Here is a 13,466-nt window from a genome sequence, read left to right on the forward strand (position 1 = left end):
GCAGCGTCGTGAGTGTGTACGTTTCAGTTAAGGAGAGAGAGAGATGTTGTGTGAACGAGAACAGAGAGAGGGAGACGGCGATTCTGGGAGGAAAGAGAGCAGTCGTGTGGGTGTGTGTGTTGTGTCGATGAGGAATAGAACTGGACTCTGGAGTGAGAGCAGAGGGCCGGCTGGGAGGGATGAATTGGGAGGGATGAATTGGGTGGGAATCGGGAATTGGGAAATGGGAAGGCCGAAGGGATTCAAGGGAATTGGGGAATCGGGAATCGGGAATTGGGGAATTGGGAAGTGGGATTGGATTACAGTTGTGCGGATATATTAAGTCAATTAATTCGGGTATTTCGGGTATACCCGATACCCGATTGGGTATACCCGATACCCGATTTTCTAACACCCTAAATACCCGATCCCGAACCCGAACCCGATTTTTTCGGGTATAGGGTACCCGATACCCGATTTTTTCGGGTCGAGTAATTGGGTACTCGATACCCGATCCCGAACTTCCCAGCCCTAGGGTGATGTGCATTCAAATTGGAAGAAAATAATTAAAATATTAATAAAAATAAAAAATCCAAACATACCAATTCCCCCTGTTTTTGTGCACAGCACCATGTTGTGTACAATAGAGGATCCTTACCCTAAATTGTATCATCTTCGTTCATAAAGGAGAGTCCTATTTGAGGTGAAAATGAATTTTAATAAAGTTGTTGAAATTATTATATGGAGAATAAAAATACTGTACAATTTATAAGGATGGCGTGATGTGAAATGAGATAATGAGATTCTCTTTTGTGAAAAATTCAACTAAGTCACCTAGCGTGTTTGAAAAATATTTTTTTTTTGATAATACGAAAAAGATGCTCTTTTAAGCTTTGTCCACCGAATTTGAACACGAATAAGATGCTCTCTTTTTTATATAAATTATATAAATAAATAAAAGAAATTAAATAACGACCAACAAATTATATAAATAAATAAAAGAAATTAAATAACGACCAACTCAAATTCAGGGCCTCTGGACATTAACCTCTAAGCAAACAAATACACACCCAAAAAGAAAATAAAAAAGAAAATAAAAAAAGCTCTTTTATTAGTATTAAACTTTGTCAACCGAGTTTGAACAAATTTTTATGTAATTAAAATTTAAATAGCTATGTTTATTTGCTTGTCAAATGACGTTTAAATAAAAAATAAAAAGTTGTCGGCAAAGAATTGGAAAGGGTAACAAAACGATAATTAATTTATTATATAAAAAAAGGTACTCCTACTATATCTTCTGTGAAAGATAAGCTGCCGCCGCCATCGTTCAAGCTCAAAACCTCATCGAGCTGTCCAAGGATGAGATCTCGTTAATCCGAGGCATCGACGTAGAGATGCGTACAATTTCCGGTGACGGTGAGGCAATCAAAAGCTGGCTGAAGAAGCTTGAAAACGTGGGGTTCGATGCTCACGATGTTTTGGATGAAGTCAACTATCATCTTCTCTCCAACAAAATTAAGCCCATCAAGAAAAAGGTACTATGTTGCTTCTCAACCTTCAATCATATTACTCGTCTCCGAAAAATTGGTCTTAGAATAAGAAAAATCAATGGGATTTTGGAGTCCATTAACAAAGAGGCAACCGAGCTTGGCCTCGTTGGGAGGCTTGCCCTTGTGCCCACTTTGCTTGATGCTACTTCTGAAACTGATTCCTCCTTCACTCTTGATCCAATTTTTATTGGAAGAGATGATGTCGTGTCCGAAATGAAATTGTTGAGATGCTCGATTCTTGCTGTTGTGGGAATGGGTGGAATGGGTAAGACAAATTTGGATCTCATATTTGGGTGCATGTTACTCAAACTTTTGATCCAATCATTCTTTTCAAGAAAATCCTGGGAGAGTTGACTTCTGATCCAGTTCAGAATAGACAAGATCTACTTGTTCTTGATGATGTATGGATTCGAGATCTTCCAAGATGAGAAGATTTTATTGACTCTTGGCCGGGGTTACTTCTACTAAGGGAAATGCATTGTTGTTACCACTAGGGTTATCAGAGGAAGATTGCTGGTCAATAATCAAAGCAAAAACCTTTGGAAAAGACGATGTTCCCTCGTATCGAAGGAACAAAGATTGCAAAAAGATGTCAAGGTTTGCCATCAACTGCCAAGGTAGTCGGAGGAGTTCTGCGGAATAAATCTGATAAGAAAATGGCTCGCAATCGATCGCGCGTTGAAGAGATAATATCACAAAAATATTGACCTAGTTTGTATCCACCATCACTTAAGAAGTGCTTTGTGTTCAATTTTCCTAAAGATGGGCAAATTGAACTGATTGAGCATTGGATGGCAGAAGGTTTTCTTCAAAGGTGATGGATGCAATGAGATGAGCATTGGATGGTAGAAGGTTTTCTTCGAAGGTGATTGGATGCAATGAGATGGAGTTTTTGGGCGAAAAATTTATCAACATCCTTGTACACAACATTTTATTACAAGTTTCAGAGAGAGATGATTATGGAAATGTTATGAGTTGTTCTTTATTGCAAGTTGCAGAGAGGGATGATTATGGAAATGTTATGAGTTGTGTGATGGGCGATCTCGCCTCTTCTGAGTTAGGTTCTTCTAACACTATAACATTTCCGTAATCATCTCTCTCAGCAGCTTGTGTGACACAATAGTTTGAGGGAGGAATGAATTCCTATCCAAAAAGAAGTGGCAAAATATTTGCGTACATTATTGTTCAGAGGTGAAATTTCTAGTAGCATATTCCCAGACGTGGAATGTGTGCGTGTTTTTAGCTCTCAAGAGTTATAGATCACAACGGTTAACTCTTGAGGGTTGCCCAGGAATAGTGACTCAACGAGACAGTGATAGTGATTCTGAATGGCCCAATATCTCCCACGGCCATATCCTCTCCATCACCATTGATGCCTCCAAGCCCAAAGCTGGTAACTATCAATTTCTCTTGTTTATTTCATAGAAACAGTTACATATATATAACAGTCAGAAGTTGATCATAGTAAAATCTATTATCTTTTCTAGTGAATCGAGTTTCTAGGTTGAGTACGTTACTCCTTCCCCGTCTCAAACAAAATATTAAGTCGTATTGTTTCCACTTTGTTGCTACTAGTGCCTAGTCTTTTTTAGTATATCAACTTATTTTACACAGTTCATCTCAAAATGCTCAAACAATACTTTTTTACTGTCAATGAGATTATACATGTATATGTGGAGTTTGACTAGCACAATTTTTCCAGTGAATTTGATTTAATCTTTTTCGTGTTTTATACAGCTGATTATGATTCTCAAGAAAGTAGGAGGAGAAAAGATTTGTGTTTGAGGTGCTTCTAAAGAGTGAGGAGGTGAAGAAGGAATGAGTGTGTATTAATTTACTCAACCTTTCTTCATAATTCACAGTAAGATTCAGTTTCACCAACAAAATTCCATATTCCTTGTTTGATTTGCTGTAGGTATGTTTATTGTGTTGTTGATTGAAGAGGATGTGGATACCAGTTTGCAACTTGTTCCATTTCCTCATAAATGAACATTTATTTGCATGGAGTTGGGAAATTTTCTTGTGTTTGAATATTGAGAGTTGCTGCTTTAAGTAATGGGAAAAATCAGTAGAATCTTGCTTGTTTGTAGCTTGAATTTGATAAACAGGTAGCTAGTTGAGAAACCAGCAATTTCATATTCAATCTTATACACATTTTATTCTATATAGGTTGACATAAGATTCCAGAAAATAAATCAAATACTACTGTTAAATGGTTAACATTCTTTTCAGCTACACAACAATCACTAATACTAATAAATTCTTTTCCAGATATTTCATCTTCAAGTCGTCGGAGAAATCGAGGCCTCCATTTGTGACACAGTTGAAGATCGCGTTCTCCGTTGGTGACAGTTTACGGGCATTCGTTGGTCCCGTGCTCAGGCAATGGCGAGCTAACTCTGCAACCATACACTAAGCCATCACGGGAGGTATTGGCCGTGTAGGCTGCTGCTTATTGTACAGGCTCGTGGCCTTGGAGCTGCTGTAGTGCAACCACAACATCAGCCATTCTTGGCCTTGCTTTTGGATCTTGGTTAAGGCACTTCAACGCCAGCTTCACAACTTCATACGCTGCATCATGAGAATACTGGCCGCCTAATCTGACGTCGATAATCTGCAACAATCTTGACTTTGTACCAAAATACGATTTTCCCAAGTTCAGATTTGATGCTAGAGTGCCAGACAGCAATTCTAGTAGAACAACTCCAAAGGTGTATACGTTCGACTTTGTAGTCAGGTGACCTGTGCATAAGAAGATGACTTCAGAACAACGAGTATAGCAGGAGATAACGTACTTAACGAGCATCAGAAGGCGAAGGGACGATCAAGAACCTTTCAATGTATATTCAGGTGCAGTATAGCCGTGTGCAACGAATACTTGATGAGTTCCCACGCAAGCCTTTTCACCAGTAGGATCATCTGTACCGTAACTGTAGTTAGATAGCTTGGCATTCAGTTCCTACACACCAAATTTGTAAAACATCAAATGTTCATCTGTATATCTGCATATATGCATATATAACTGATTCTCTGTTTCTGTCTAAAATTGTGTTGGTTAATTACAACCAGACAAGAAAATAAGTTAGCATATATACCCAATCTAGAAAAATGTTATCAAGCTTGAAATCTCGGTGTATGATTGGTCTATCTCTGTCGTGCAAGTAGCACAGCCCTCTAGCAACATCTAGAGCAACTCTGATTCTCCTTGTCCAAGGAAGTGATTGGTTTTGAGCTATGCAGCAACACAGACAAGGTAAATAACATCATACTATAAGATAGGGTTAATCGCCTCAACATACACGATTTTTGGGCCGTTTTTGGTTTTGCACGTAAAGTTTAAAATTTGTCCCAAAATACACGGACTTCACCTATTTTGAATTTTCTCGCAAACCCCAAATCCAAACAGCAATCTTGATTTTCAATGTGTCCGTTTTGATTTGGGATTTGTGAGAAAATCCAAAAAAATATTAAAGTTCGTTCATTCTAGAACAAGTTTAAAAGCTCACGTACAAAACCAAAGAAAAAAAAAGTACGGTTCATGTATTTTAGGACAAGTTTAAAGTTCATGAGCAAAACAGAAAACAACCCAAAGTTCGTGTATTTTAAGGCAATTATCCCTATAAAAAATGCAGGAGTCATCAACAATATTGCAAGAAAGACATACTATGATCGTTCATCCAAAAAGATAGAAAAATTACTTGTGAACAAGTGATCACTCAAGCTTCCGTTGGGCATGAACTCGTACACCAACATCATGTTGTCTTCCTCCGTACAGTACCCAACAAGGTTAACCAATTTTGGATGACGAAGTTGCACCAAGTAATCGATTTTCTTCTGCAACAAAAGTCGGTTGTGATTAGTAGTACATATGCTCAATAAGTTACATCCAAGAAAGTAACTATTGGAAACAAAAACCTACCAACCAATCCTGATGTCTTTCCAAGTAATTACACCATTTCTTAACTGTAACAGCCATTCCAGATCCAGGCTTTGAAGCAACGAGGGCGTGCTCATCAATCCATGCTCTAAAAGCTTGACACATGACTCCTTGCCCTATGAACATGGCTGGTCGAAAGTTTTCTGTCGCTTTTCTAATCTCTTTCAACTCTATGGGCCGTGCAATGGGGTACGAGAAATTGTTACGTCCGGAAGATGCTGCAATATCATCAGTCAGTATATGGATTTCACAATAAGGTACACAATGTGAGTATGCAAACTTGATTTAACTGATAGTTCAGAAAGCCAACTCCAAATCTCCAAGATTATTACATTTTCAATCCCAACGTATTAACAATTTAGTAAATTCGTTCGTTCTAAATATTTGCACGAATTTGGAGCTGAGACTTAGACTGTTTATCCTATATAGAAACTTAAAAGTTGATTGATGGCTACTGAAGCGTGAAGCCGATATTTTCGTTTGTCATCCAATGCTATCAAGTTTTTCATCGGACGCCCAGAATTGCAACTCGAAAGCTCTAACACCATGTGCCAACTCTATGCTCAATTACTCAGCCGCCAGACGTCCGACAACACAAGAGGACAACCGAAACTATGGGCTTCAAAGCCCTCAGTCAATTTTGAGTTTCCATATCTGATAGATATCTAAATCTCAGCTCAAGATTCATGCAAAAATTTAGGTGTGACTAATTTACTACAAATCAAAAGGTTGAGAAATGATAAAAGGTTGAGATTTAATCTCCACTCCAAACTCCAAAGGTTTTTATTTGGCAATTTATCGCTATTTTGTTTTCAAGATTCCACCTTTAATTAAATAATCGTTGAATAGGAAATATATATTAACAAATCGTTAATCAACCCAACAACTTGATGGAAACTAAACAGAATTTTCAAATGCAATAATTTACTAGAATAAAATCCATTGAAATGAAGCCATTAAAGAAAAAGAAGAAGACACTTCTGCAGCTTCTTCATAGCAACCATGTGATTGTATACTTCCACTAGAAATTGAAGATAACCTTTGCCCAAATTGAATAAAATTAAAAGCCAGCACGAAATACCAAAAGTGATTGAGCAATGAAAGAATTGATATAAAATTATACCAGCGGAGGAGTCGAAACTGAAGCGCGAGCTGTGATCGGAATAATTGGAGGTGGTGAAGCTGTCGCAAAGAGCAAGTCGGCGGAGCTCCTCCCTGTCGAGAACAGCACCGACCAATTTCTCCCAGCTATCATAAACCCTTGACATTGTGATTCTGTCTTTCTAAAATTAATCAAACATAGCTACTCAGCGACTTCCAACTCTCAACAAAATTATTACAGAGTATATCGTTCCTAGTTTCTCAGTCAACATTTTCGTCTGCAGCCAGTCGCATAACTTTGTATATCAACCTTTCTCTTATTACTTCATTGATTTATTACTCCTTCCTCCCGTTAAACTTGATCAGTATTTATTTTCGAATGATTCCATATAATTTGATTATTCCCTCCGTCCCATTGTATCTGAAACTCTTTCTATTTTGAGCGTCCCATTATAAGTGAGACTCTTTCATTTTTAGGTAAAAGTTTTTCCCTTTAAACACCTTTTCACTTTTTCAATTACACACAAAATACACTTTTCTTAATTCCGGTGCCAAAAAAAAAGGTCTCACTTACAGTGGGACGGAGGGAGTATTTTTCTTCATCTTTATTTTCATTTTTTTCACCTATCACACTTATACGCCTTCTTAAAACTCGTGCCAAAAAGAAAGTAATCAAACTTCGCGCAACGAATGAAGTATTATATTTATCTATTAGAATCTTTATCTTTGATACTCATATCACATTTTCTATTTTTATCTCTTCCATAAAAAAATATCACTTTTATTTTCAAACATAACTTCCCTTTTTTCTTTTTAATCACAATCATTTATTTTTATATACTCTCACAATCAAACCACAACAACGGAGAGAGTATAAAATAAAATTATTTTGTATTTAAAATTCTTTAAAATTATGACAATATTTGTCTTGTTTTTACATATACATTTATTACTTAATCCAATACAAATGTACGATCATGCCACTAACTACACTATAAAGAAGTATTTTTCTTTGAAAAAACATGAATAGTTCTCCATTTTCCTTGTGATCACTCGAACTTCCAACTTAATGGTTGGACGAGGAAGCCAATTATGAATTGAGGTGCGCATAAACTTTTCTCCAGACAGCTTTCCTCCAGAAGCATCCAAAACATGCTTGATCATTACAGTTTTTCTAGTTCAGCTACAACCTCAGACATCCTTGGTCTCAGTCTTGGATCTTCACTCACACACTGCCGAACTATCTTGGCAACTTTGCATGCCTCTTTGTAAGGATATTCACCCATTAATCTGCCATCCACTATCTTCGACACACACTTTTTGTCTTTCAGATAAGATCTTGCCCAATCGATCAGATTATACATTCCCCGAGGCCGATTTCGGTCAACCACTCGAAGCCCTGAGATTAGTTCGAGCAGAATGACTCCAAAGCCGAACACATCACATCTTGTAGTCAAGTGACCTATTCATAAACAACGGTGATCCGACCAGTAACTAGGTTTAGAGTTGTAAATGAGCAAAAGCTAATGGACTCGAGCTAAGTTCATACTACAAAAGCTTGAATTAAACTCGAGCCAAAGGAAAAACATAGGCTCAGCTTGTTTATAGCTCTAAGTATGCTTCTCAATTAATTCGTAATTGGACAAGAATTTGAGATGCAAGAACCTGTTGCTATGTACTCTGGAGCAGCATATCCATATGTACCCACGACTCGAGTTGATACATGAGTCCTATCACCAGTAGGACCATCTCTTGCAATGCCAAAGTCCGACAACTTGGCGTTGAAGTCCTGCAATACCACATGACATGAGTTTTGATTTTGTCAAAGAGAGGAGCAAGTCAAAAAAATTGGCAAGCTTACACCATCCAAAAGAATATCACCACTTTTAGTGCCTCGATGGATGACTGGTATTTCCAAGTCGTGCAAGAAGGCGAGAGCTCTGGCAGCACCTATAGCCACTTTGGTTCTTGTTGCCCAAGGAAGGAATAGATACCCTCCTATCAAAACAGTATTACTTTTATAAATTCCACATTCAAATTGCATATTTTGTTGATAACATGATATTTACTTGTGAACAAGTGATTGTCCAAGCTTCCTTTGGGCATGAACTCATACACCACAATCCTCTCGTCTATGTTACAGCTATATCCAATAAGCTTCACCAAATTCGGGTGATGGAGTTGGCTCAAATAATGTATTTCATCCTGCAAAAGTAGTATTAGTATATGTCTGGTTAAACATTTCACTGCAGAACTAAGCACTAAAGATAAGTCGGGGGGAATAAACACCCACCACCCACTCCTTATGTCCTTGCAATTCTTGATGATTCATCTTCTTGATAGCAACAGCAATTCCAGATCCAGGCTTCACCGCAGTAAGATTGTGCTCGTCAATCCATCCCTTATAAACGCAACCAAATCCTCCTTGCCCCACCAACAGGTCGGCTCTAAAGTTTTTGGTAGCTTTTCTTATCTCTTCATATTCTATGGCCCTCACATTGCGGAAGAAGAAAGTGTCCTGACTAGAAAGATCTGCAGGATCAAGCTTCTCGCCCGAAATTCTACAGGCTTAGCAAATTCACAATGGAAAAAAAGTGATCAATATAGAGGCAGACAAACTTTGAACTTCCAAACTGTATGAATGAACTTCAAATTGCTCATTACATGAAACGACAAATTTATTTGGTGACTCAAATATAAGTGAAGAATTGACAATCTTCTGTAAAAAGGGAACTTTGTCTGGATTCCTACATTGTAAGGGCTAATTTCAGTTTATGACCTGAATTTTGGTGTTTGTTTGATTTATTATCTCAATTAACAGTCTGAAATTTGCAAAATTGCTTCAACTACGCTATTTTAGTAATAAATCAAACAAACGTTAAAGTTGACGTTATAAACGGTAACTAAACTTCTTAAAATTGTTCATCAAATTATGGATGGGATTAACAAAGTAATAATCACCTGATATCATATCATTCCAGGGCTGAAATTCAACATCCCAATTACAAACAGAGAGAGAGAGAGAGAGAGAGACTTGGTCTCAAGGGGATTAAAACTTTTGCCTACTTGCCAAGTTAAAACTTTAAACAGCAAAAATTAAAACTTTACAGAAATTAAAAAACCCCCAAATTGTTTCATCAACATTTCTGACATTTAAAAGTTAATCCCCCAAAGAAAAAGTTTAACGACAAAATAATAATAATGATAATATACCAGAAGGCGCATGAACATCTCCGAAGAAGGAAGGATTAAAAAAGAAAGTCGAATCGAAACTAGAACATGAGCTGACACCAGCTGAACTTGAGCTGCTGAAGCTTGGACGAAGTGCAATTTGGCGGTCTTCCTCTCTCCTCAAAACTGCCCTCACCAACTTCTCCCAGCTATCATAGATTCTCGACATTGTGTAAAAATATCTATCAAAGAAAAAGGTAGTTTAATTCAGTGGAAAATAATTGAGTAGCCTCTCATTTTTGGAAAATGCAAACTTCTCTCATGGCCCACGGGTTGACGCCTAGATCTCATAATTATAAGTCCTTACTAAATATCCCATTTTGTTTTTATAAATTGGTATAAAAAACAGTTCCTTCTCTTAATATTTTTTCATTAGAATTTTTATTAAATTTTCTTCTGTAACCTTCAACCCTTATTATATTATTTTAATCATTAATATATTATTTAACATGGTTTATAAATTTATAAATCAAAAATGGAGATTCATACTCTAGTTTCTCACCGAGAAATATCAAGGAGCTATGTACTCCCTTCGTCCAATCTATCTTGAGATAAAACTTTTGGACACATGATTTAATAAACTTGTATTTAATGTGTTAAGTGTTGTATGTGGAAAAAAATGAGAAGGTGAATAAAGAGTACAACTTTTATCAAATAATAAAATGTCTCAAGATAGGTGGGACACTCAAAATGGAAATTATCTCAAGATAGGTGGGATAGAGGGAGTATATGCTTATTGTTTAAATCGATATTATGTATCATGTATGTATGTCCCATTCATATTTCATTATCATTTTTATTTTATTTTTTATGTTTTTTTTAACATTTTTCCCTTCATACATGGTTGGTTAATTATAACAATTTTTCAAGTGCAAACATCCTTGGTCTGAATCTTGAATCTTGGTGGTTGCATGGAGTAACCACCACCACCACCTAAGCAATCAAGTTGAGTATTGGAAACTCATACACTACTGCCTCCAAATATTTCCTCAGACTTTTTTACAAAAACATCAAAATGTGCCTAATTAAATACTCCCTCCGTCCACGAAATAACTTCCTATCTTTCCTTTTTGGGACGTCCACAAAAGAACTTCCTACCTATTTTTGGACTATACCCCACCACTTATATTCCTCTTACTTTTCACTTTTCACAACTCTCAATATTAATTATAACACATTTTCACCACTCCCAATACACTCAACTACCTTTTTATCCACTCTCAATACACTCAACAATATTTTTTCTTAAATCCCGTGCCACTCCCTCCTAGGAAGTTCTTTCATGGACGGAGGGAGTATTGTTTATATAACAACCAATTCCAAAACATGCTTGGTTAGTACAGTTTTTCTAGTTCAGCTACAACCTCAGACATCCTCGGTCTTAAGCTTGGATCTTCACTCACACACTGCAGCACTATTTTGGCAACTTTGCGTGCCTCTTTGGGAGGATATTTACCCATTAATCTGCTATCCACTATCTTCGACACTCTCCTTTTGTCTTTTAGATAAGGTTTTGCCCAATCCATCAGATTATGCTTTCCAGCAGCCCGCATTCTGTCAATAACTCGAAGCCCTGACATTAGTTCGAGCAGAACGACTCCAAAGCCGAACACATCACATCTCGTAGTCAAGTGACCTGTTCATAAACAACGGTGATCCGAGAGTTGTAAATGAGCAAAGCTAATGGACTTGAGCTAAGTTCATACTACAAAAGCTTGAATTAAGCTCGAGCCAAAGGAAAAACTCTAAACATGCTTCTCAATTAATTCCTAATTGGACAAGAATTTGAGATGCAAGAACCTGTTGCCATGTACTCTGGAGCAGCATATCCATATGTACCCATGACTCGAGTTGATACATGAGTCCTATCACCAGTAGGACCATCTCTTGCAAGGCCAAAGTCCGACAACTTGGTGTTGAAGTCCTGCAATCCTCGGAACAGCACATGACATGAGTTTTGATTTTATCTAAGAGAGGAGCAAGTCAAAAAAATTGGCAAACTTACGCCATCCAAAAGAAAATCACGACTGTTAATGCCTCGATGGATGACTGGTATTTCCAAGTTGTGCAAGAAGGCAAGAGCTCTGGCAGCACCTATAGCCACTTTGGTTCTTGTTGCCCAAGGAAGGAATAGATGCCCTCCTATCAAACAGTATTACTTTTATAAATTTCACATTCAAATTGCATATTTTGTTGATAACATGATATTTACTTGTGAACAAGTGATTGTTCAAGCTTCCTTTGGGCATGAACTCATACACCACAATCCTCTCGTCTTTGTTACAGCTATATCCAATAAGCTTCACCAAATTCGGGTGATGGAGTTGGCTCAAATAATGTATTTCATCCTGCAAAAGTAGTATTAGTATATGCCTGGTTAAACATTTCACTGCAGAACTAAGCACTAAAGATAAGTCGGGGGAATAAACACCCACCACCCACTCCTTATGTCCTTGCAATCCTTGATGATTCATCTTCTTGATAGCAACAGCAATTCCAGATCCAGGCTTCACCGCAGTAAGATTGTGCTCGTCAATCCATCCCTTATAAACGCTACCAAATCCTCCTTCCCCCACCAACAGGTCGGCTGTAAAGTTTTTGGTAGCTTTTCTTATCTCTTCATATTCTATGGCCATCACATTACGGAAGAAGAAAGTGTCCTGACTAGAAAGATGTGCAGGATCAAGCTTCTCGCCCGAAATTCTACAGGCTTAGCAAATTCACAATGGAAAACAAGTGATCAATATAGGAACTTCCAAACTGTATGAGTGGACTTCAAATTGCTCATTACATGAAATCACCAATTTATTTGGTAACTCAATCCATAGCACGAGTAACATAAGTGAAGAATTGACAATCTTCTGTAAAAATGGAACTTTGTCAATGCCAATGACAATCACTTGATTCCTACATTGTAAGGGCTAATTACAGTTTATGACATGAATTTTAGTGTTTGTTTGATTTATGATCTCCATTAACGTCAATGTATTTTCAAAACAGTCTGAAATTTGCATAATTGCTTCAACTACGCCATTTTAGTAATAGGCGTTAAAGTTGACGTTATAAAGTTATAAACGGTAACTAACCTTCTTCAATTGTTCATCAAATAATAATCACCTGATATCATATCATTCAAGGGCTGAAATTCAACATCCCAAATACTGGACCCAGTTTGATCAATTTGTTTATCAACACCTACCAAACAGAGAGAGAGAGAGAGACTTGGTTACAAGGAGATGAACTATTTGCGCACTTGCCCAATTAAAATTTTAAACAGCACAAATTAAAACTGTACAGAAATTAAAAAAACCCCCAAATTGCTTCATCAACATAAGTTAAATATACCAGAAGGCGCATGAACATCTCCAAAGAAGAAAGGATCAAAAAAGAAAGTTGAATCGAAACTAGAACGTGAGCTGACATCAGCTGAACTTGAGCTGCTGAAGCTTGGACGAAGTGCAATTTGGCGGTCTTCCTCTCTCCTCAGAACTGCCCTCACCAACTTCTCCCAGCTATCATAGATTCTCGACATTGTGTAAAAACATCTATCAAAGAAAAAGGCAGTTTAATTCAGTGGAAAATAATTGAGTAGCCTCTCATTTTTGGAAAATGCAAACTTCTCTCATGGCCCACGGGTTGACGCCTAGATCTCATAATTATAAGTCCTT

General features: G+C 37.3%; 3 protein-coding genes and 1 long non-coding RNA gene across 5 annotated transcripts; 1 reads left to right on the plus strand and 3 right to left on the minus strand.

Annotated features, from left to right (window-relative positions):
* The first annotated feature begins 1,229 nt into the window (after positions 1-1,229).
* On the plus strand, positions 1,230-4,575 carry LOC130991215 (uncharacterized). Its single transcript, XR_009091107.1, has 3 exons — positions 1,230-2,922; positions 3,267-3,390; positions 3,801-4,575. It is a non-coding gene; the product is annotated as an uncharacterized LOC130991215 (long non-coding RNA).
* LOC130991214 (probable serine/threonine-protein kinase PBL3) lies at positions 3,596-6,900 on the minus strand. The gene is made up of 6 exons (XM_057915316.1): positions 6,590-6,900; positions 5,449-5,684; positions 5,228-5,363; positions 4,625-4,761; positions 4,362-4,488; positions 3,596-4,271 (listed from the first exon to the last, which is right to left on the minus strand). Exons 1-6 carry the CDS (start codon positions 6,732-6,734, stop codon positions 3,982-3,984), a joined length of 1,071 nt encoding a protein of 356 aa, XP_057771299.1. The 5' UTR covers positions 6,735-6,900; the 3' UTR covers positions 3,596-3,981.
* Positions 6,901-7,439: 539 nt separating this feature from the next.
* On the minus strand, positions 7,440-10,057 carry LOC130991217 (probable serine/threonine-protein kinase PBL9). The gene is made up of 6 exons (XM_057915320.1): positions 9,781-10,057; positions 8,861-9,135; positions 8,637-8,772; positions 8,429-8,565; positions 8,233-8,356; positions 7,440-8,029 (listed from the first exon to the last, which is right to left on the minus strand). The coding sequence occupies exons 1-6, from the start codon at positions 9,965-9,967 to the stop codon at positions 7,731-7,733; spliced, it is 1,158 nt and encodes a 385-aa protein (XP_057771303.1). The 5' UTR covers positions 9,968-10,057; the 3' UTR covers positions 7,440-7,730.
* Positions 10,058-11,111: 1,054 nt separating this feature from the next.
* On the minus strand, positions 11,112-13,450 carry LOC130991216 (receptor-like cytoplasmic kinase 176). 2 transcript variants are annotated; one of them, XM_057915318.1, is made up of 7 exons: positions 13,144-13,450; positions 12,916-12,993; positions 12,234-12,508; positions 12,011-12,146; positions 11,804-11,940; positions 11,599-11,722; positions 11,112-11,434 (listed from the first exon to the last, which is right to left on the minus strand). In XM_057915318.1, exons 1-7 carry the CDS (start codon positions 13,328-13,330, stop codon positions 11,133-11,135), a joined length of 1,239 nt encoding a protein of 412 aa, XP_057771301.1. In that variant the 5' UTR covers positions 13,331-13,450; the 3' UTR covers positions 11,112-11,132. The 2 variants fall into 2 exon arrangements, with proteins under 2 accessions (XP_057771301.1, XP_057771302.1); XM_057915319.1 differs by lacking the exon at positions 12,916-12,993 and having other exon boundaries at positions 13,144-13,422.
* Positions 13,451-13,466: the final 16 nt, after the last annotated feature.

The sequence above is a fragment of the Salvia miltiorrhiza genome, chromosome 7, assembly GCF_028751815.1.
Source record: "Salvia miltiorrhiza cultivar Shanhuang (shh) chromosome 7, IMPLAD_Smil_shh, whole genome shotgun sequence".
Classification (NCBI taxonomy): Eukaryota; Viridiplantae; Streptophyta; class Magnoliopsida; order Lamiales; family Lamiaceae; genus Salvia; species Salvia miltiorrhiza.

Coding starts and splice junctions, on each gene's coding strand:
- LOC130991214 (XM_057915316.1), bottom strand. CDS start 6,734: ATGTCAAGGGTTTATGATAGCTGGGAGAAATTGGTCGGTGCTGTTCTC. Junction 4,762..5,227: donor GAGTGATCACTTGTTCACAA/GTAATTTTTCTA, acceptor GTTGCTGCATAG/CTCAAAACCAATCACTTCCT. Junction 4,489..4,624: donor ATAACATTTTTCTAGATTGG/GTATATATGCTA, acceptor TTTGGTGTGTAG/GAACTGAATGCCAAGCTATC.
- LOC130991217 (XM_057915320.1), bottom strand. CDS start 9,967: ATGTCGAGAATCTATGATAGCTGGGAGAAGTTGGTGAGGGCAGTTTTG. Junction 9,136..9,780: donor AGATGTTCATGCGCCTTCTG/GTATATTATCAT, acceptor GAATTTGCTAAG/CCTGTAGAATTTCGGGCGAG. Junction 8,773..8,860: donor AAGGACATAAGGAGTGGGTG/GTGGGTGTTTAT, acceptor CTACTTTTGCAG/GATGAAATACATTATTTGAG.
- LOC130991216 (XM_057915318.1), bottom strand. CDS start 13,330: ATGTCGAGAATCTATGATAGCTGGGAGAAGTTGGTGAGGGCAGTTCTG. Junction 11,941..12,010: donor GAACAATCACTTGTTCACAA/GTAAATATCATG, acceptor ACTGTTTGATAG/GAGGGCATCTATTCCTTCCT. Junction 11,723..11,803: donor GTGATTTTCTTTTGGATGGC/GTAAGTTTGCCA, acceptor CGAGGATTGCAG/GACTTCAACACCAAGTTGTC.